General features: G+C 43.9%; 1 protein-coding gene across 1 annotated transcript in view; it reads right to left on the bottom strand.

Annotated features, from left to right (window-relative positions):
• Positions 1-12,254: 12,254 nt before the first annotated feature.
• Positions 12,255-22,704, bottom strand: part of TBC1D31 (TBC1 domain family member 31) — a 93,881-nt gene continuing 83,431 nt past the window's right edge. Inside the window, exons 19-21 of the mRNA XM_082259631.1 lie at positions 21,020-21,173; positions 14,935-15,054; positions 12,255-12,469 (exon numbers count right to left, since the gene is read on the bottom strand). Coding sequence (XP_082115757.1) covers positions 12,327-12,469; positions 14,935-15,054; positions 21,020-21,173 — 417 coding nt within the window. The 3' untranslated portion in view covers positions 12,255-12,326. The remainder of the gene's footprint in view (positions 12,470-14,934; positions 15,055-21,019; positions 21,174-22,704) is intronic.

The raw sequence follows: 22,704 nt of genomic DNA, 5'->3' as shown, positions 1-22,704 counted from the left end.
AAAATACGCTTTTTTTTTACCAAACATATGGTAAAAAAATTGGCCTAAAATGTTAAAAAATTTTGATTTTTACATTTTTATTTGGGAATTTCATATAAAAAATGTGAAAAATATTGTTATTTTTGCAAAATTGACGCTCTTTTTTTGTTTATAGCGCGTGATCAAAAAATCACACAGTTGATCAAATACCACCAAAAGAAAGCTCTGTGGGAAAAAAAGACGCCAAATTCGTTTAGGTACAGCGTCGCACGACCGCGCAATTGTCCGTTAAAGTCACGCAGTAAAAAAATCACAAAAAACCCCCTGGTCAGGAAGGGGGTAAAATCTTCCGGGGCTTAAGTGGTTAAAGAGGAAGTAAAGCTTCCCTTGTAATTTGTACCTATAGGTAACTGCTCAAAAATATTAAAGGAACACTTTGAAAACACATCAGATCTCAATGGGGAAAAAATCTTATGCTGGATATCTATACTGGTATGGACTGGGTAATGTGTTAGGATCTGTACTGGTATGGACTGGGTAATGTGTTAGGATCTATACTGGTACGGACTGGGTAATGGGTTAGGATTTATACTGGTATGGACTGGGTAATATGTTAGGATCTATACTGGTACGGACTAGGTAATGTGTTAGGATCTATACTGGTATGGACTGGGTAATGTGTTAGGATTTATACTGGTATGGACTGGGTAATGTGTTAGGATCTATACTGGTATGGACTGGGTAATATGTTAGGATCTATACTGGTACGGACTGGGTAATGGGTTAGGATTTATACTGGTATGGACTGGGTAATATGTTAGGATCTATACTGGTACGGACTAGGTAATGTGTTAGGATCTATACTGGTATGGACTGGGTAATGTGTTAGGATCTATACTGGTACGGACTGGGTAATGTGTTAGGATTTATACTGGTATGGACTGGGTAATGTGTTAGGATCTATACTGGTACGGACTGGGTAATGTGTTAGGATCTATACTGGTATGGACTGGGTAATGTGTTAGGATCTATACTGGTACGCACTGGGTAATGTGTTAGGATATATACTGGTATGGACTGGGTAATGTGTTAGGATCTATACTGTTATGGACTGTGTAATGTGTTAGGATCTATACTGGTACGGACTGGGTAATGTGTTAGGATCTATACTGGTGTGGACTGGGTAATGTGTTAGGATCTATACTGGTACGGACTGGGTAATGTGTTAGGATCTATACTGGTATGGACTGGGTAATGTGTTAGGATCTATACTGTTATGGACTGTGTAATGTGTTAGGATCTATACTGGTACGGACTGGGTAATGTGTTAGGATCTATACTGGTATGGACTGGGTAATGTGTTAGGATCTATACTGGTACGGACTGGGTAATGTGTTAGGATCTATACTGGTATGGACTGGGTAATGTGTTAGGATCTATACTGTTATGGACTGTGTAATGTGTTAGGATCTATACTGGTATGGACTGGGTAATGTGTTAGGATCTATGCTGGTATGGACTTGGAAATGTGTTAGGATCTATACTGGTATGGACTGGGTAATGTGTTAGGATCTATACTGTTATGGACTGTGTAATGTGTTAGGATCTATACTGGTATGGACTGGGTAATGTGTTAGGATCTATGCTGGTATGGACTTGGAAATGTGTTAGGATCTATACTGGTATGGACTGGGTAATGTGTTAGAAATGAAAGGATGCCACATTGTTTGATGGTAATTAAAATTATCACCCTACAGAGGACTGAATTCAGACTACCCGAAAATCAAAGTGAAAAAATGATGCAGCAGGCTAGTCCATTTTGCTGAAATTTCATTACAGCAACTCAGAATTGTACTCAGTTGTAGTTTGTATGGCCTCCACGTGCTTGTATGCATGCCTGACAATGTCGGGGCATGCTCCTAATGAGACGACGGATGGTGTCCTGGGGTATTTCCTCCCAGATCTCGACCAGGGCATCACTGAGCTCCTGAACAGACTGAGGTGCAACCTGGCGGTGTCGGAACAAAAACAATGTCCCAGAGGTGTTCTATTGGATTTAGGTCAGGCGAGCGTGGGGGCCATTCAATGGTTTCAATTCCATCATCCTCCAGGAACTGGCTTCATACTCTTGCCATATGAGGTCGGGTATTGTCGTGCACCAGGAGGAACCCAGGACCCACTGCACCAATGTAGGATCTGACAATGGGTCCAAGGATTTCATCCCGATACCTAATGGCAGTCAGGGTGCCATTGTCTAGGCTGTAGAGGTCTGTGTGTCCCTCCATGAATATACCTCCCCAGACCATCACTGACCCACCACCAAACCGGTCACGCTGAACGATGTTACAGGCAGCATAATGCTCTCCCTGTCTTCTCCAGACTCTTTCACGTCTGTCACATGTGCTCAGGGTGAACCTGCTCTTGGGCCCTCAGGTCACCCTCATGAAGTCTGTTTCTGATTGTTTGATCAGAGACATTCACACCAGTAGGGTCACTGAAAGGGGGGGGGGACCAGTCCTCCTGTAAGGGGGGGGGGCCTGGGCACACAGTGTGGCCCAACAGCATTGGGAATCGGTGCAGTTGGGCGGAGGGGCATTTTTCTTTCTCCTTTCTCCTGCGCTCAGAGACAGGGTCCCCTGTCCAACTTGTTTGGAGATGTTATTCCAGGGTGCTCTCACTTGGCTTCCCAAATGGCCACCGCCCTGCTGCCCTTTAGGACTGGGGTTGTCCGAAGGCACTAGAGTCAAAAGAAAAGAACAAAAGGGTGCACCGGCCTAGCGCATTATCCTCAATCACAATCATTATTAATTTAAAAGTAAATATACTCACAAACAAAGATAGCAAAAAAGCACATCCAATCCGAACATCTGGAACAAACTGTATCTGTGACCAATGTCCTCAATATATGATGGCTAACACGTTTCGAGGCTTAATCTCATCTTCAGAGCCCCATGCACACGGTCACGGATACAGTTTGTTCCAGATGTTCGGATTGGATGAGCTTTTTTACTATCTTTGTTTGTGAGTATATTTACTTTTAAATTAATAAAGCCTGTTATTGAGGACAATGTGCTAGGCCGGTGCGCCCTTTTGTTAGTTTCTTTTGACTCTAGTCCCCCTGGTAATTTCATTAACACCAAAGCAGCTAAAACTGATTATCTTAACTGACTAGATCAATATCCCAGGGGTTTATCTGACTTCATGCTATACTCTGAATAAAAAGGGTTCCTTTCATTTTTTTGAGCAGTGTATTTTTACATTGAATGGCTTTTGGTATTTTTTTTATGTGCTGATATTCCTTGAATTATTTGTTCATTTGGTATTTTCACACTTATCTACAAGATATTATAATATTATTTTATCCTATAACTGGGATAACAATGCACTACAGGGTATAGATCCATGCACTAAGGGGTTTCTAGTAGGTTTTTATGTGCTGACATCCACTCATTTGGTTTGGGTTGTATTTTAGTTATTTTTACATGTATATTCATTTATACACATTTTTGTTGGTTCTATTTAAAGCGGAGTTCCGGCCTCGGGGGTCAATTTGACCTAAAAATACCCCCGGGACAGTCAGGGCTAGTACATTCCGCAATGGATAGCCTCTGAACTGTCCCGGGTTGTACTTACCTGTAAGAAGAAATACTTACCTTGAAAATTTCTTCTCCAGCGCTGCCATCTCAGGTGTGGACAGCTGAAGCCGCAGTGTCCCTCTTCGTGTCCTCTTCCGTGATGTCGAAGTCCCACAATGCACTGCACCGGCCCCGCTTGTCACTTCCGGTTCAGGCGCAGCATCCCTGCACAGCTTCTGGGCATGCCCAGCAGCTGTTTAGCAGTGAATGCCGCGCCTGCGATGACGCTCAGCTCCCAGGAATCATCGCAAACCGGAAGAAATGGCGCGGGCCGCGGCCGCAGAGGGAGGAAGTGGAAGGAAGGTGAGTATATTTTCTTCTATAATAAGGTAAGTGACCAAAAAAAATAAAAAATCACCAGTATCCATTTCTTTTTCAGGTTGCCCTCAGCAAGCGGATGGCCCAAAATCGATTTTGAGGCCGGAACTCCGCTTTAAGTGAATCAGTTCCGTAAGAATAAGGGACAGCCGTATATACAGTATCTCATCTGCTGAGGGTTGTTGTTATGGCAGGTTTCACACTATATATAATGTTTGACTTTGGGCTTTCCTCACAATTTAGTGCTGAGTGTGGGGGGGGGGGGGGTTGTATAATCTGTATATTTCTTTTAATCCACTTGATGCCTACTATTAAATATACAATTTTCACTATACTCCAGTCTTATCTGTGTCTATTTCTGCTCTTGCATCAACCCCGTTTTATATATTCTCTCTCAATATTTTTAGATCCATTGCATTCATATTATTCATTTTTATTTCTGCCAACTACTCATGATACACAGTTTTCAGGTTCAGTGATGTCCACTAAAAGAACTTTGTTACGTTGTATCAGAGAACTCCCTTAGTTTTATATAGTTATACAGGCACTCCCTCTAGTGGTAATTTTGTGCAGTGCATCTTCATTCATAGATATTTGTTACCAGTTTATTTTATTCAAAATCAAATCCTTATGTATTTCTAATTAATTTTACCTATGTACTGAATCTATTTTACAACCATTTGTTTTTTTTTTCTATTACTTTTATCTTATTTACATTTTTTATTTGCAAGTAGTTTTCAATCCATCTATTGTCTATCCACAGGTGGCACTGGGGTGTCCCAGGCAGTGAATGTTATGCCCCCAGTCCCAACTCCTAGGAAGAGGAAGGTCCTGCTAGAATCAAGGGTCTTAGTGAAGTCCTGCTGCAGTCTTCCATCCCCTTATCTATTCCAACATGGTTAGGGGCCACAGCATCCTTGTCCCCAAGGTCGGGCTGCTCCAGGAAAGCTCAGGGTTCTGGCTCCCCAGGATACTCAGCAGGTGCATGATGATTGTATTACTGTCAAGATATGTTTTTACTCAAAGTCTACTCTTCACATTCGGTGTCGGAGTGTGACTTCTTTTGTGCCTGGATCTGATCAAGACCTACCTGGTGCCGGAGTTTTTATACAGTGCCTTGAAAAAGTATTCATACACCTTGAAATTTTCCACATTTTGACATGTTACAACCAAAAACATAAATGCATTTTATTGGGATTTTATATGATAGACCAACACACATAAAAAGTGGCACGTAATTGTAAAGTGGAAGGAAAATGATAAATGGTTTTCAAAATTTTTTACAAATATCTGAAAAGTACGGTGTGTATTTGTATTCAGAACCTTTACTCTGATACCCCTAACTAAAATCTATTCTAGCCAATTCCCTTCAGAAGTCACCTAATTAGTAAACAGAGTCCACCTGTGTGTCATTTATTCTCAGTATAAATACAGCTGTTCTCTGAAGCCCTCAGAGGTTTGTTAGAGAACCTAAAGCCTAGTACACACGCAACGATTATCGGCCGACCGATCGTCCGTCTTTTGTCCAGAGTGGTGTTTTGTTGGTTGGAATGTGCCTAGACTGCACACGAATTTTCTCGCCCGACAAAATTCTACTTCAGAAGTGATGTCATGTGTTGGTTTCTTTGTGTTCTTTCTTCTCTGAGCATGCCCAGACTTGCTCATTAGATTTTTCCCTGTCGAAATCTGTATTGACTGCATAAAAATGTTTTGACGGCAGACAAAAATTTTATAGCCTGCACACCAGATTTTTTTCGGCCAAAAAGTCGGAGTCGTTGTCGGAAGCATCATACTAACAAGCCAAAAATCGGCAGATCGGTCGTCGGACGAAAATTCCCTGCCAATTTTCGACGCGTGTGTACGAGGCTTAAGTGAACAAAGAGTATCATGAAGGCAAAGGAACACACCAGACAGGTCAGGGATATAGTTGTGGAGAAGCTTAAGTCAGGGTTATGCCCCGTACACACATGCAGATTATCTGAAGACTTTTGTCTTCAGATTTACCTTTTCTATGTAGTGCAAGGGCCTGCCGGATTGCATACAAATTGAAAGTGTTTAGGTTTGACCTCATATTATATGGTTTTGGTAAGTCTGCAGACAAAAGTCTTCAGATAATCTGCACGTGTGTACGGGGCATTAGGTTATGAAAAAAAATATCCCATGCTTTGAACATCTCACAGAGCACTGTTCAATCCATCATCCAAAAATGGAAAGAGTATGGCACAACTGAAAACCTACCAAGACATGGCTGTCCACCTAAACTGACAGGCCGGGCAAGGAGAGCATTAATTAGAAGCAGCCAAGACGCCCATGGTACCTCTGGAGGAGCTGCAGAGATCCACAGCTCAGATGGAAGAATCTGTCCACAGGACAACCGTTAGTCGTGCACTCCACAAATCTGGCCTTTATGGAAGAGTGGCAAGAAGAAAGCCATTGTTGAAAGAAAGCCATAAGAAGTCCAGTTTGAAGTTTGCAAGAAGCCATGTGGGGGACACAGCAAACATGTGGAAGAAGGTACTGTGGTCAGATCAGACCAAAATTGAACATTTTGGCCTAAAAGCAAAAGCTATATGTGGCATAAAACTAACACTGCACATAACCCTGAACACACCATCTCCACTGTGAAACATGGTGGTGGCAGCATCATGCTGTGGGAATGCTTTTCTTCAGCAGGGACAGGAATACTGTTCATAGTTGATGAGAAGATGGATGGAGCCAAATACAGAGCAATCTTAGAAGAAAACCTGTTAAGAAAAGACCTGAGACTGGTGTGGAGGTTCATCTTCCAGCAGGACAACGACCCTAAACATACAGCCAGAGCTACAATGGAATGGTTTATATCAAAGCATATTCATGTGTTAGAATGGCCCAGTCAAAGTCCAGACCTAAATCCAATTGAGAATCTGAGGCAAGACTTGAAACTTGCTGTTGACAGATGCTCTCCATCCAATCTGACAGAGCTTGAACTTTTTTGCATAGAAAAATGGGCAAAAATGTTACTCTCTAGATGTGCAAAGCTGATAGAGACATCCCCAAAAAAGACTTGCAGCTGTAATTGCAGTGAAAGGTAGTTCTACAAAGTATTCACTCGGGGGCTGAATACAAATGCATGCCACACTTTTCACATATTTGTAAAAAAAATTGAAAACCCTTTATCCTTTTTCAACTTCACAATAAAGTGCCACTATGTGTTGGTCTATCACATAAAATCCCAATAAAATACATTTACGTTTTTGGTTGTAACATGACAAAATGTGGAAAATTTCAAGGGGTATGAAATACTTTTTGAAGCCACTGTATGTGGCGTATGTCTTTTGCCAGACTCACTCCATGTGCAGATCAACGGTCTGTTCTTCCTGCTGCTGTGGGGAAACAGACTGAAGTTTGATCAAGAGGGAGATCACATACCTGCAGAGAAGGTTAGGTGGGTTGTGCATGATACAGCCAGTAGTGTTCTTCATTACCATGTTTATTAAATACAACATTTAGTCTCTCTTTATGGGAGGACTTTCTCTGTGGGCATGTTTATGTAAGAAGTGGTTCATGTTAACAAGTGTGAGGAAGGGGGAAGGCCGAGAAGATTGAGCCATCCTTTGTCCCACAGTCTTTGAAAGTACTGAAGAAGTGGCAGATAACTGCTTTGGAGGTTGGGTCGGTTGGTCTGCGAGCATTGTACCAAAGGCTTCTGACCTCAGACTTTTTGAAACCACTAGCCTTAAGAGACTGCCTAGAAAGGGTCCTTAAGAAGGAATTAGCTCTCCTGAATTCAAGTAGAATTCCTAGTAGTTTTGGGATCTTGCATGAAAGTTGTTCCATGGGTGACTGTATGTCCGTGCAAATCTCAAGCATAGGAACTTGGAGGACCGTGGCTGTCTCTGTCCTGAGTGTGGAGGGGTGCTGAAGACCAAAGACCATTTACTGGTTCAGTGCCCTTTCAACATGGAAGTTGATAGAGTAGTGGAGGGTATCATTAAATACCCTCGCTTTTCTTCCTCGTCTTACTCTGAGCGAGTCTACGGGGCGTTGAGGGTGGTTCGAAGTTTTGATTTGGCTTTACCGTATTTAGTCAGTATAGTTGTCCCATAATACACAAGGTACTCAAGGTGTCAGTTGTCCACTAGGGGAAAAAGCCTGCCTGTCCAAGTGGTGGTGGGAGACATCTTTGCTGAGTTGGTAAAAATACGTAATCTTAAAAGGAACAGAGTGGGCCCAGACAGGTGTGCCCTTTTATGGAGGGGTTTCCACTTCCAGCCACCCTGATGCTCTCATTATGTCTTTTAGTGGCGGGCTATTCTTTCTTGCACTCCATTAGATTTTGTAATGGAGTTCAATTTTTGATGTAAGGCTGTGAGTCCTGAAGGTTATCGTTCTGTTTTAATGTTTATATTGTAAACATGCTAGTTTGTATGGGATATAATGCTCCTAGTGACAGCTGTAAAAACGCCATGAGTTCACCAGGGCTAAGGTAAGAGTAATAAGATAGTGGTGGATGTTTAGTTAAATATGTGGTTGAGTGTAGGCAGGTGGAGGCCTGGTGGTATGAGGCTCTGCCACTCATGGTGCGGGCAGGTAGGGGCCTTGTAGTATGAGGCCACGCAACCTGCGGTGTGGGTGAGGGAAGACAGCAGGGCATGGGGGGGGGAGGCCCTGCTACCTGCGGTGCCGATTAGTGCAGGCCGGTTGGGGCCTTGTGGTATGAGGCTCCACCACCCTTGGTGTAGCGGGAGGGCAGGCAGCAGGGCCCAGGGGGATAAGTGCAGGCAGGTGGGGGCCTGGTGCTATGAGGCCCCGCCACCCTTGGTGTGGGTAAAGGCAGAAAGCAGGGGCCGGGGAAGGCCCTGCTATCCGCATTGTGGATGAGTGCAGGCAGGTGGGGGCCTGGTGGTATGAAGTATGAGTGAATCATGAATGCCAACATGTACTGTGACATACTGAAGCAGTGCATGATCCCCTCCCTTCAGAAACCAGGCCGCAGGGCAGTATTCCAACATAACGACGACCCCAAACACACCTCCAAGACGAAAACTGCCTTGCTAAAGAAGCTAAGGATAAAGATGACGGACTGGCCAAGCATGTTTCCAGACCTAAACCTTACTGAGCATCTGTGGGGCACCCTCAAATGGAAGGCGGAGGAGCGCAAGGTCTCCAACATCCACCAGCTCTGTGATGTCGTCATGAAGGAGTAGAGGACGACTCCAGTGGCAACCTGTGAAGCTCTGGTGAACTCCATGCCCAAGAGGGTTTAGGCAGTGCTGGAAAATAATGGTGGCCACACAAAATATTGACACTTTGGGCTCAATTTTGACATTTTCACATAGGGGTGTACTCACTTTTCTTGCCAGCGGTTTAGACAATAATGGCTGTGTGCTGAGCTATTTTGAGGGGACAGCAAATTTACACTGTTATACAAGCTGTACACTCACTACTTTACATTGTAGCAAAGTGTAATTTCTTCAGTGTTATCACATTAAAAGATAGAATAAATCATTTACAAAAATGTGAGGGGTGTACTCACTTTTGTGAGATACTGTACAGTCAGGTCCATAAATATTGGGACATCGACGCAATTCTAATCTTTTTGGCTCTATACACCACCACAATGGATTTGAAATGAAACAAACAAGATGTGCTTTAACTGCAGACTTTCAGCTTTAATTTGAGGGTATTTACATCCAAATCAGATGAAAGGTGTAGGAATTAATACAGTTTGTATATGTGGCTCCCACTTTTTAAGGGACCAAAAGTAATGGGACAATTGGCTGTTCAGTTGTTCCATTGCCAGGTGTGTGTTATTCCCTCATTATCCCATTTACAAGGAGCAGATAAAAGGTCCAGAGTTAATTTCAAGTGTGCTATTTGCATTTGGAATCTGTTGCTGTCAACTCTCAATATGAGATCAAAGAGCTGTCACTATCAGTGAAGCAAGCCATCATTAGGCTGAAAAAAACAAAACAAACCCATCAGAGAGATAGCAAAAACATTAGGTGTGGCCAAATCAACTGTTTGGAACATCCTTAAAAAGAATGCACCGGTGAGCTCAGCAACACCAAAAGACCCGGAAGACCACGGAAAATAACTGTGGTGGATGACCGAAGAATTCTTTCCCTGGTGAAGAAAACACCCTTCACAACGGTTGGCCAGATCAAGAACACTCTCCAGGAGGTAGGTGTATGTGTGTCAAAATCAACAATCAAGAGAAGACTTCACCAGAGTGAATACAGAGGGTTCACCACAAGATGTAAACCATTGGTGAGCCTCAAAAACAGGAAGGCCAGATTAGAGTTTGCCAAACAACATCTAAAAAAGCCTTCACAGTTCTGGAACAACATCCTATGGACAGATGAGACCGAGATCAACTTGTACCAGAGTGATGGGAAGAGAAGAGTATGGAGAAGGAAAGGAACTGCTCATGATCCAAAGCATACCACCTCATCAGTGAAGAATGGTGGTGGTAGTGTCATGGCATGGGTATGTATGGCTGCCAATGGAACTGGTTCTCTTGTATTTATTGATGATGTGACTGCTGACAAAAGCAGCAGGATGAATTCTGAAGTGTTTCGGGCAATATTATCTGCTCATATTCAGCCAAATGCTTCAGAACTCATTGGAAGGCGCTTCACAGTGCAATAATGGATAATGACCCGAAGCATACTGCGAAACCAACCAAAGAGTTTTTTAAGGGAAAGAAGTGGAATGATATGCAATGGCCAAGTCAATCACCTGACCTGAATCCGATTGAGCATGCATTTCACTTGCTGAAGACAAAACTGAAGGGAAAATGCCCCAAGAACAAGCAGGAACTGAAGAAGGTTGCAGTAGAGGCCTGGCAGAGCATCACCAGGGATGAAACCCAGCGTCTGGTGATGTCCATACGTTCCAGACTTCAGGCTGTAATTGACTGCAAAGGATTTGCAACCAAGTATTAAAAAGTGAAAGTTTGATTTATGATGGTTAATCTGTCACATTACTTTTGGTCCCTTAAAAAGTGGGAGGCACATATACAAACTGTTGTAATTCCTACACCGTTCACCTGACTTGGATGTAAATACCCTCAAATTAAAGCTGAAACTCTGCAGTTAAGCACGTCTTGTTTGTTTCATTTCAAATCCATTGTGGTGGTGTATAGAGCCCAAAAGATTAGAATTGTGTCGATGTCCCAATATTTATGGACCTGACTGTATGTTTTTTTTTTTTTTTACAATTTTTCTTTTCATACTGTGACCAGAGCAATAGCAACACTGTACTACTTTGGGGGAGGTGATTTTTTTTATATTTTTCACACACTATGATTGTATATAACAGTGATAATCACTGTTATAAGCAACCATTTTTTTCTGAATGAAATATATTCAGTGTGTACTATAGTGATTAGCTGTGGTTTGCCCTGTCTGTACCATGTGATCACTGTAACCAATTACAGAGATCAACACAATAAATGGAAGCCATCCATTGAGTACAATTGTCACGTGATCTGCTCTGATTGGTCACAGCGATTACATGGCACCGGCAGCGGCCCGGTACACTGATCTGTTATCTGCGACAGATCGTGCCGCAGTGTGACCCGTATGGCACATGTCCACCCAGGACAGGAGAGTTCAGCTCGGCCATTATATTACAATAGGCCGGGCAGGAAGTGATTAATGACCTTGAGCTAGAAAATAGGATTTTTGTTCTGTAGGCCAGCCAAGGATAACCCCTCCCACTACCAGCATGCCTCAGTTTTGTAGCAAATTAGTACCAAGAGCATGGTCATAAACCCAGTGGAATAGGACCGGTCTTTCCCAGTGGACCCCAAGAAAAGGATTTTATGGCGAGTACAAAAATCGTATTTTGTTTCTAATCCATTAAGGAACACAACGTTTCATATTTTCAGAACATTTAAAAGCAGTCCAGTTGAGTCAATCCAAATAGTACATCTGCAGGAGTTTTGCCAGGTTGGCGTACAATGTGTCGTTGAGCTTATACGAAGCAAAAAGGAAAAAAAGAGAGTAAAATAGTGTTAGTTCATCCCACTATGATACTAGAAATAAAAGCAGAGGCATACTGATAGTAAGATCTTGATCCTGACCTTGTCTACAGTTGTTTGTTGGGCAGTGCCCAATACTCCTGTAGGTGGCAGTATAACCTGGTTATACAAAGTTAGGGCAGTATAAGACCAGTATCAGGTCCATAGTGTATCAGGGTGAATCAAGCTGGGGTATATTTTGCGATTTCCTGTGTCTTGCAATAGATGAGAAAGAAAAGCAATCACTATCACACACACAGATTGTGAGTTTTTAATTTTTTTATTCAAAGACTGCTTTTAATAACTCTGAACATCATAAAATAAACTGTACAAAACACAGCCAAACTGTGAAAAATAAAATAAATACAATCACATTGACAAGACCAGTATCAAGTCCATAGTGTGTCTGAGTGAAGCGAGGTTGGGTACTTTTTGCGAGCCTGAGAAGCCAACTTCTGTCTGAGCTCTCGTACTTCTGACAGGAGAACGCGCTCTTTATTCTCCAAATCTCCCCTTCCTCGATCCAAAGAAACTAAAAAAGCACAAAAAATGTACATATATAATATCCAGAAAACACTTGTCAATTCTAAAAACAGTAACTGATGGCTCAACATCTTCATCCGCTTACCTCTCCGCTTCAGCCAATCAGAGGAAGCTTTGTATTCATTCATAGAGCAGCATTCAGCCCAACTCAATTTTGTTCTGGAGATGGGACAGAAATTTTCCATACCACTGCCGAAACACAGTGCTGTATACTGAAGCTGAGACTACATACAGTTTATGCAGCACTCACAGCCACTGCATCGGTTCGTGAAGTTAATAGTTTGTTTGGTCCAGCTTGGTCAAACTATTTAAAGCAGAACTATACTCCCCTAGAATCCAGCCATGTGCTGTCCTCAGAACTCCCCACCGGTGGCTGTCATTGGCCAGGCGGAGATGAAGTCACTACCGTGCATACTCGGAGTTCCGTCAGATTCAGCACTGCCGAATTTGTGCAGTGAGCTGTTCATGGGCAAGTAAGCTGCCGTTCTGCAGAAGAGACAAAGCACTTTTTTTTGCATTAAAACTCCTTCCTGTCCACCAATTTTTAAATCATAGCCTAAAGTTCCACTTCAACCTTAAGTAAAAAGCTGGAGATCGGCTTTAGGCATTCAAGTACGGCTATGGCCTTTATCAGGTTGTTGTCCACTACTTTTGAAACATCTATGCTGAGTGACTGCATGCTTACATTTGAGTAGTGCTAGCGTTATTCCTTGTAAGCCAAGTCTACACAAGGGTCGGGGGTAAGAAAGTGGCCTGGCACTCGCTATGCAGAAAACTGCTATGGAATTTTAATTAGTAATGGAATCTGAACTTCCCGAATTGAATGCAGAACTAAACCCTCCTATCCTTTTCAGCCAAGATAGCTAAAGGGCCATACACACGGGCAGCATCAGCCTATGTGTACAGCAGCTGGTCCGACAGGACAGAAGCTGGCCGCTCGGCCGGTTTCTGTCGAAGGGGCATGACCAGAGAAGGTCTGCCGATCGGCATCCGATCAACGCTCTGAGCCAATGGCTGAGAGCTCTGACCAGTGTGCTTTGGCACAATAGCTTAACAGGAGAGATCACTGTACGAACATTGCATAGTTACTACAGCCGCTCCTCCCTGAGCTCTTCTGTTTTTTTTTTTTCATTCTGCCCACTGATTTGAATAAAAAAAAAACAAAAAAAAACGAATAGTGTGTACTAGGCTTTAGCTGATCTACAACTGCCGTGGCGCTGTACATGCGATCTGCTATGAAACCAGCCACTTGATGGTTTTGTTGCGAAAGCAATCAAATGTGACAAAGAAGATTCCCGGCATGCCAAGAATGTAATGTTTTTTTTAAATCGTTAAATCAATGAGTTAAATTGCCCTTTAACCTTCGTAGCGGTATTCCCGAGCGTGGCTCGGGGTTAAATTTCAGAGCCAAAAGCGGTAACCCCGAGCCACACTCGGGGTACCGCCAGAAGCATCGCTGGATCCTGAAAGCGGGGTTACTTACCTTGTCCCCGGGATCCAGCGATGTATCCCGGCGGTGTCTAGCGGCAGATCTTCTTCCCGATCCTCTCTGTGCCCCGGCTTCTGTCTCCTGCGACGTGACGTTCGCAGGGGGGGTGGAACCGGCGGCAAATTCAAATGTAAAACACACCAAACACACTGATACAATGCAAAATAAAAATCACATTAGTTTGCCCCCCAGTGCCCTTTCCTGCAGTTTTACTGTACTTTTTATATATATATATACACATACTTTAACTTTTTTATAGTTTTTTATTATATTATAATTTACGATTTTGTGTTTCAAACTTTATCATACCCGAGATGATATAAAGAAGAACGCACAGTAAAAAAAAATTATATGTAAATAGTTGGTTTGGGCTGCTCATTCTTAGGAAGTACATGCAAAATAATGATACCGCTTTCAGCACCTAAAATCCGAAAGAATCATACCGCCAGGGAGGTTAAAGTAACAGGCTTCCCCCCCCCCCCACCCCACCGCTTCCCCAACAGCGCATACTCACCAGCTTTCTCTTTTGCTCCCCCACGGCTCCTTTCAGTTGCCAGGAATCAAGAAAAGACCCAGCATTTCACATGACTTGTTCCATGTGACTGTGTTGAGCCAATCACAAAGCACCAAAAGTAAAGGTAAGGTGAGTATGTTCTGCATGTGAATAAGGTGGGGATTAAAGTGAACCTGTTGCACTACCTAAGCCAGATCTGCTGCAGACCTTAAACTATTTAGATCGCATATCTAAACTAGAACCGCAAACATATGGAAGTGGTAAAATTCAATGACATCAGTGAATAGGTATTATAAGCACAGAAAGTCAATAAAGAAAAGAAACAAAAAATAATAATTGTGCAGCATCCCCAGGCCGGTTTAGAGGAGGAAAGGTCTATAAAATAGTTAGAGATAACTGCTGTTGGTACCGTCTCCAACTTTATACACCCGTCATAGTGCAAACAACTTACAGTGGGTGGAGGAGTCAGAGGAAGACACATCATTTAAACAAACATTTTCTGGCTTCTTCTGACCATCTCCTTCTTCCCGTAAAGAATTCCTTGCGGGCATGCCATGATTCAAAACTCGATCTGTAGAAAATGGGAAATAAGGTAAGGGCAAGGTTCCTGGAGGAAAACATGGGTCTAGCAGATGATACTTTGGAATTTAACCTGGAAAACCACATTATTAGGGGCAGTAAATGGGTTTATGTTTTGTTTGTACATGAATACTGGCCATTCCACAGTTACTAGAGCAATCTTCACCACGCTGCAAGAGTACTGTATCTGTCTGAGAAGTGCTGAAAAGTTATGAAGACTGGTTCCTGATGATCAGTCAAGAGTGTCTGCAGGATTTCAATACATCTGTGTATGTGCCTGATGTGTAATTTGGTCAGTAACCAACAAGAGACACCAAAGCTGCACGCACTTTGGCAATGCTTTACTCCACCATCTTTAACCACTTAAGCCCCAGCCCTATTTCGGACACTTTTTGTTTACAAGTTAAAACCAGTATTTTTTCCTAGAAAACTACTTAGAACCCCCAAACATTATATATATATATATATATATATATATATATATATATATATATATATATATATATATATATTTTTTTAGCAAAGACTCTGGAGAATAAAATGTCAGTCATTGTAATATTTTTTGCCACGCGGTATTTGCGCAGCGGTCTTTAAAACACAATTTTTTTTGGAAAAATTTTGAAAAATCACATTTCACTGCATTTAAAAAATACTAAACAGTAAAGTTAGCCCATTTTTTTGTATATTGTGAAAGATGATGTCACGCCGAGTAAATAGATACCCAACATGTTACGGTTTAAAATTGTGCCCCCCCCCCCCCCCCGTGGGATGGCGACAAACTACGGTCAAATTTATTTATCGGTTACCAGTTTAGAGTTAGAGTGTAGTTCTTTTTTTTTAAATTATTGCCCACGCTCTGGCGATCGCGGCGATACCTCACATGTGTGGTTTGAACAGCGATTTCATTCGCGGCTTGACTTCCGTATACGTTTTTTTTTTGTGCGCGAGCTAACGGTGAGGGGGGCAGCTAAATTTTTTTTTTTTCCTTTTTATTTATTTTTTTAACTTTATTACAGGTTTTTAAAAAAAAAAAAAAAAAATCTGATCACATTTATTGCTGTCACAAGCAATGTAAACATCCCTTGTGACACCAATATGTAGTGACAGGTACTCTTTATGGAGGGATCGAGGGTCTAAAAGACCCTAGAACCCTCCACTACACTTCCTTGTATGCAAAACGCCGAAAACGGCATTTTTGTATACAGCCGTTTTTTAAAATTTGCCGCTTTTTGCAGCACAGTAACCCGGAAGTGACATCATGGACACTGCCTCCGTGTTACGTCATCGGAGTCCCGATCGAAACCGTTTCCGGCATTGATCGGGACTCCATCCAGCCGGTGGACGTGCCGGCTGGGTGTTCGGGGCTCCCGGTGGGACGGGAGCCCCGAGCAAAGTCACGGAAGGCGGCGGGAGGAGGGGGGGACGTCCCCTCCCGCTCACCCGGGTAACGATCGAGCGGCTCCCGAGCCGCATCGGTCGTTACTGAAGGAAAGCCGACCATTGGCTGTTAACCACGGTACCGGGATGATGCCTCTAGCTAGAGGCATCACCTCGGTATGCCCCCGCAAAGTCTGCCGACGTAGATGTACGTCAATATGCGGTAAGTGGTTAAGATTCTTTTTGTCAGTGAAGGTACAATGCATCGCAGTAGCCTCTGGTGTAGAGTCTAAATATACACTGCTCAAAAAAAATGAAAGGAACATGTTGAAAACACATCAGATCTCAATGGGGAAAAATATTATACTGGTATGGACTGGGTAATGTTATAGGAACCAAAGGATGCCACATTGTTTGATGGAAATGAAAATGATCAAAAAATCAAAGTGAAAAAATTATGCAGCAGGCTAGTTCAGTTTGCGGAAATTTCATTGCAGCAACTCAATATAGTAGTCAGTATTTTGTATGGCCTCCACGTGCTTGTATGCATGCCTGACAACATCGGGGCAGGCTCCCAATGAGACGATGGATGGCGTCCTGGGGTATTTCCTCCCAGATATGGACCAGGGCATCACTGAGTTCCTGAACAGACTGAGGTGTAACCTGGCGGAATCGGTTGGACCGAAACATAATGTCCCAGAGGTAGTCTATTGGATTTAGGTCAGGCAAGCGTGGGGGCAATTCAATGGTATCAATTCCTTCATCTTCCAGTAACTGGCAGCATACTCTCGCCACATGGGGCTGGGCATTGTCGTGTACCAGTAGGACCCCAGGACCCACTGCACCAGCATAGGGTCTGACAATGGGTCCAAGGATTTCATCCCAATACCTAATGGCAGTCAGGGTGCCATTGTCTAGCCTGTAGAGGTGTGTGCGTCCCTCCATGGATATGTCTGCCCAGACCATCACTGACCCACCACCAAACTGTTAATGTTGAACGATGTTAAAGGCAGCATAACTTTCTCCACGGCTTCTCCAGACCTTTCATGTCCGTCACATGTGCTCAGGGTGAATCTGCTTTCATCTGTGAAAAGCACAGGGCGCCAGTGGCGGACCTTTCAATTCTGGTCTTCAATGGCAAATGCCAATCGAGCTCCACGGTGGCGGACAGTGAGCACAAGACCCACTAGAGGATGTCAGGCCACCCTCATGAAGTCTGTTTCTGAATGTTTGGTCAGAGACATTCACACCAGTGGCCTGCTGGAGGTCATTTTGTAGGGCTCTGGCAGCGCTCATCCTGTTCCTTCTTGCACAAAGGAGCAGATACCGGTACTGCTGATGGGTTAAGGACCTTCTACGGCCCTGTCCAGCTCTCCTAGAGAGACTGCGTATCTCCTGTAATCTCCTCCATGCTTTTGAGGCTGTGCTGGGGAACACAGCAAACCTTCTGGCAATGGCACGTATTGATGCGCCATCCTGGAGGAGTTGGACTGCCTGAGCAACCTCTATAGGGTCCAGGTATCGCCTCATGCTACCAGTAGTGACACTGACCCTAGCCAAATGCAAAACTAGTAAAAAACAGTCAGAAAAGAGGAGTAGGGTAAAAAAAATGCCAGTGACCTCCACATGTAAAACCATTCCTATTTTGGAGGTCATCTCATTGTTTCCCATCTAGTGCACCTGTTAATTTCATTGACACCAAAGCAGCTGAAACTGATTAACAACCCCCTCTGCTACTTAACTGACCAAATCAATATTTTGTTATTATTGTTATTCTGATTAAAAAGTGTTCCTTTCATTGTTTTGAGCAGTGTAGTTTAACCACTTCCTGCCCGCCCTATAGGCAAAAGACGGCGGGAAGGTGGTTACATTATCCTGACCGGACGGCAGAGCGGCAATCGGTGATGCGGCGTTTCACTCTGACACACCGCATCTCTGATCTAGGTTAAGATCCTACTGACGTAGGCTCTATACCATGTGAACAGCTGTGTCCAATCACAGCTGGTCACATAGTAAATAGGAAGTGCCGCTGATCGGCTTTCCTCAGTTCATGCCTGACAGGCACGAGTAGAGGAGAGCCGATCTGCGGCTCTCCTGACGGGGGGGTCTGCACTGGAAATGAGAGCATTGATTACCAGTGCAGACCCTTGGGGGGGTGCCACTAGAACCACCCATGACCCCAGGGATGCCCACCCATGACCCCAGGGATGCCCACTATGGCCACCAGGGATGGCAATCAGGGCTCAGGGAGCCCGCCAGTGCCCTCACCAACAGTGCTGCCCACCATTGCAATCTATCAGTGCCACCCACCAGAGCCCATTATTGCCCAGCAGTGCCACCTATCAGTGCCCATTAGTGCCACCTATCAGTGCTGCCTATCAGTACCCATCAGTCTCGCCTATCAGTGCCCACCAGTGCTGCATATCAGTGCTACCTATCAGTGCTGCCTATCAGCGCTGCATATTAGTGCCACCCCATCGTTGCCTGTCAGTGCGGCCTCATCAGTGCGGGGAAAAACGTATCTATTTACAAAATTTTATAACAAACGAAAACATTTTTTTTTTTTTTTTCAAACTTTTCTGTCTTTTTTTATTTGTTTAGCAAAAAAGAAAAAACCTTGCGGTGATCAAATAACACCAAAAGAAATCTCTATTTGTGGGGAAAAAAAATGACATAAATTTGGTTTGGGTACAGTGCTGCATGACCGCGCAATTGTCATTCAAAATGCAACAGCGCTAAAAGCTATAAAAATTGGCCTGGGCGGGAAGGGGGAAAAGTGCCCTGTATTGAAGTGGTTAACATTATAGAGACATATGCTTGAAAAAGTATTCATACCCCCTTGAAATTTTCCACATTTTGTCATGTTGCAACCAAAAACGTAAATGTTTTTATTAGGATGTTATGTGATAGACCAACACAAAGTGGCACATTATCGTGATGTGGAAGGAAATTATAATTTTCAATTTTTTTTACAAATAAATATCTGAAAAGTGTGGCGTGCATTTGTATTCAGCCCCCTTTACTCTGATACCAATTGCTTTCAGAAGTCACCTAAGTAATAGAGTCCACCTGTGTGTGTGTAATTTAATCTCAGTATAAATACAGATGTACTGTGAAGCCCTCAGAGGTTTATTAGAGAACCTTTGTGAACAAACAGCATCATGAAGGCCAAGGAACACACCAGACAGGTCAGGGATAAAGTTGTGGAGAGGTTTAATGCAGGGTTAGGTTATAAAAAAAATATCCAAAGTGTCGAACATTTCACAGAGCACTGTTCAATTCATCATCCAAAAATTGAAAGAGTATGGCACAACTGCAAACCTACCAAGACATGGCCGTCCACCTAAACTTACAGGCTGGGCCAGGATTAATTAGAAGCAGCCAAGACGCCCATGGTAACTCTGGAGGAGCTACAGAGATCCACAGCTCAGGTGGGAGAATCTGTTTACAGGACAAACATTAGTCGTGCACTCCACAAATCTAGACTTTATGGAAGAGTTTCAAGAAGAAAGCCATTGTTAAAAGAAAGCCATAAGAAGCCCTTTTTTCAGGAAGCCATGTGGGGGACACAGCAAACCTGTGGAAGAAGGCGCTCTGGCCAGATGAGACCAAAATTGAACTTTTTAGCCTAAAAAGCAAAACGCTACCGGTATGTGAGAGGGAAAACTAACACCGCACATCACCATGAACACACCATCTCCACCGTAAAACATGGTGGTGGCAGCATCATGTTGTAGGGATGCTTTTTTTCAGCAGGGACAGGGAAGCTGGTCAGAGTTGATGGGAAAATGAATGGAGCAAAATACAGGGCAATCTTAGAGGACAACCTGTTAGGGTCTGCAAAAAACTTGACTGGGGCGGAGGTTCACCTTCCAGCAGGACAACTGCCCTAAACATACAGACAGAGCTACAATGGAATGGTTTAGATCAAAGCATATTCATGTGTTAGAATGGCCCAGTCAAAGTCCAGACCTAAATCTAATTGAGAATCTGTGGCACGACTTGAAGCTGTTCACAGATGCTCTCCATCCAATCTGACAGAGCTTGAGCTATTTTGCTAAGAGGAATGGGTGCAAATTTGACTTTCTAGATGTGCAAAGCTGGTAGAGACATCCCCAAAAAGACTTGCAGCTGTAATGCAGCGAAAGGCGGTTCTTCACATGTCTTACTTTTGTTGCTGTATTAAACTGAAGCACCCAGCTAGCTCTCTAGTACTTCCATGCACACTGTAGTTGGCTCCGCCTCTCTCACTTGCAGGAAGATCATTCAATGGGTGTGCCAGCATTCACACTGCACCCGCATCTCCCTTGTCCCTATCCTTCACTCAGTGAGAGCCGCTCAGGAGATCAGATCTGTGGGAGCCATTGGGAGACAAGCTGTCACTTGTAAGCACAGAAGCCAGACTTTTGGGTTTACAAGTGATTGTGGTGAGCAGGGAGCCGTGGGCCTGAGCCAGAGGTGGTGGAACTGAGTTTTCCACCAAGTTCCAGCTGAAAAAAAAGCCCTGCTAATTACACATGTAACGATCACAATGGTGTACTTTTTGCATTAATGCTGTTCAAATAAACTTTCATACTAACCATAATATTCCTTGTCAGTCTGTAGTAAGATGTCCTCTGCCGCCACCTCCTGTACTGTTCCCGTGCGTAAAAATGTCCTCCTTTCAGCATCTTGTGTGGATTTTGTGAGTTGTTCTGTTTCTAGCTGCCCAAGTCTGTCAGACGCCTCAGCCCACTATTTACATAGGAGAAAACAAGCAAGCAGCTTACTAATTCAACAATGCAGAGCAGTGTGTAAAGCTCAGTATCCCCCATTAGTAAACATTAATATAAGAAACCGCCGCACGACTATATACGGCGGCGGTCAGCCCCGGCCAGGCAAAGTGACGTGTATATATACGTCACTAGCCTGTCACTTCCTTGTGAGCCAATAGCGGGCGAGCGCGCGCCCGCGGAGGCGCGCGCCCGCCCGCCCCGGCTCATTCCCTGGGAAGTCAGTGCGTGTGACCGCCGGACCAGATGTCCGCCAGTCACTCGCGATCGTCCACCGTGAAGGGAGAAAGGCAGACGGCTTATGTAAACAAGCCGCCTGTCATTCTCCCCTGTGTAGGAATGGTGATCATATGGTTCTACTATGTAGGACCGTTGATCACTGTTCCTACACTAGTAGCCATGTCCAATCACAGTAACAAGCACGCCCAATAGGGACACACTTAACCCCTCCTTCCCCAAGTTAACCCCTTTCCTGCCAGTGTCATTTTGCAGTAACAGTGCATATGTATAGCACTGATTACTGCAGTAATGTCACTGGTAACCCCAAAAGTGTCAAAAATGTCAGTCAAGGGTCCGATCTGTCCACCGCAATGTCGCAGTACCGCAAAAAAAAAAAAAAAAAATCGCAGATCGCCGCCATTATGCGTTAAAAAAAACACCAAAAATGACAGAAATCTTTCCCTTAGTTAGTAAACGCAATAACTTTTGCGCAAACCAATCAAAATACGCTTATTGTGATTTTTTTTTACCAAACATATGTAGCAGAAAACAAATTGGCCAAAAATGTTAAAAAATTTGGATTTTTACATTTTTTGGGGGGGGGGATGTCATATAAAAAATGTGAAAAATATTGTTGTTTTTGCAAAATTTACGCTATTTTTTAGTTTATAGTGCAAAAAGTAAAGATCGCACAGGTGATCAAATACCACCAAAAGAAAGCTCTGTTTGTGGGAAAAAAAGGACATAAAATTTGTTTAGGTGCAGCGTCGCACGACCGCGCAATTGTCCGTTAAAGTCACGCAGTGCCGAAATGCAAAAAAAGCCCTGGTCAGGAAGGGGGTAAAATCTTCCGGGGCTTAACCACTTGCCGACCGCCGCACGCCGATCTACGTCGGCGGTCAGCCCCTCACAGGCAAAGTGACGTAGGGCTACGTCACTAGCTTGTGAGGGTCTAGGGAGCGAGCGCGCGCAGCCGGAGGCGCGCTCCCGCGTGGTCACGGACCCCCCCGCGCGTGTGACCGGCGGATCCGATGTCCGCCGGCCACTCTGCGATCGGCGGGGGAGAGGGAGAAAGTCAGGCAGCTTGTGTAAACAAGCTGCCTGTCATTCTCCCCTCTGTATGAGAGCTGATCATATGGATCTACTATGTAGATCTGTTGATCACTCTGCATACAGCTGAAGCCACAGCCAATCACAGTAAGAATCACGCCCCTAGGGACACACACAGCCCCTCCCTCTCAAATAAAGTTAACCCCTTCACTACCAGTGTATTT

Source organism: Pelophylax lessonae, assembly GCF_965119305.1.
Source record: "Pelophylax lessonae genome assembly, chromosome: 5".
NCBI lineage: Eukaryota > Metazoa > Chordata > Amphibia > Anura > Ranidae > Pelophylax > Pelophylax lessonae.
Note: the sequence above shows the minus strand (reverse complement) of the source record. Positions and strands in the feature narration are given on the sequence as shown.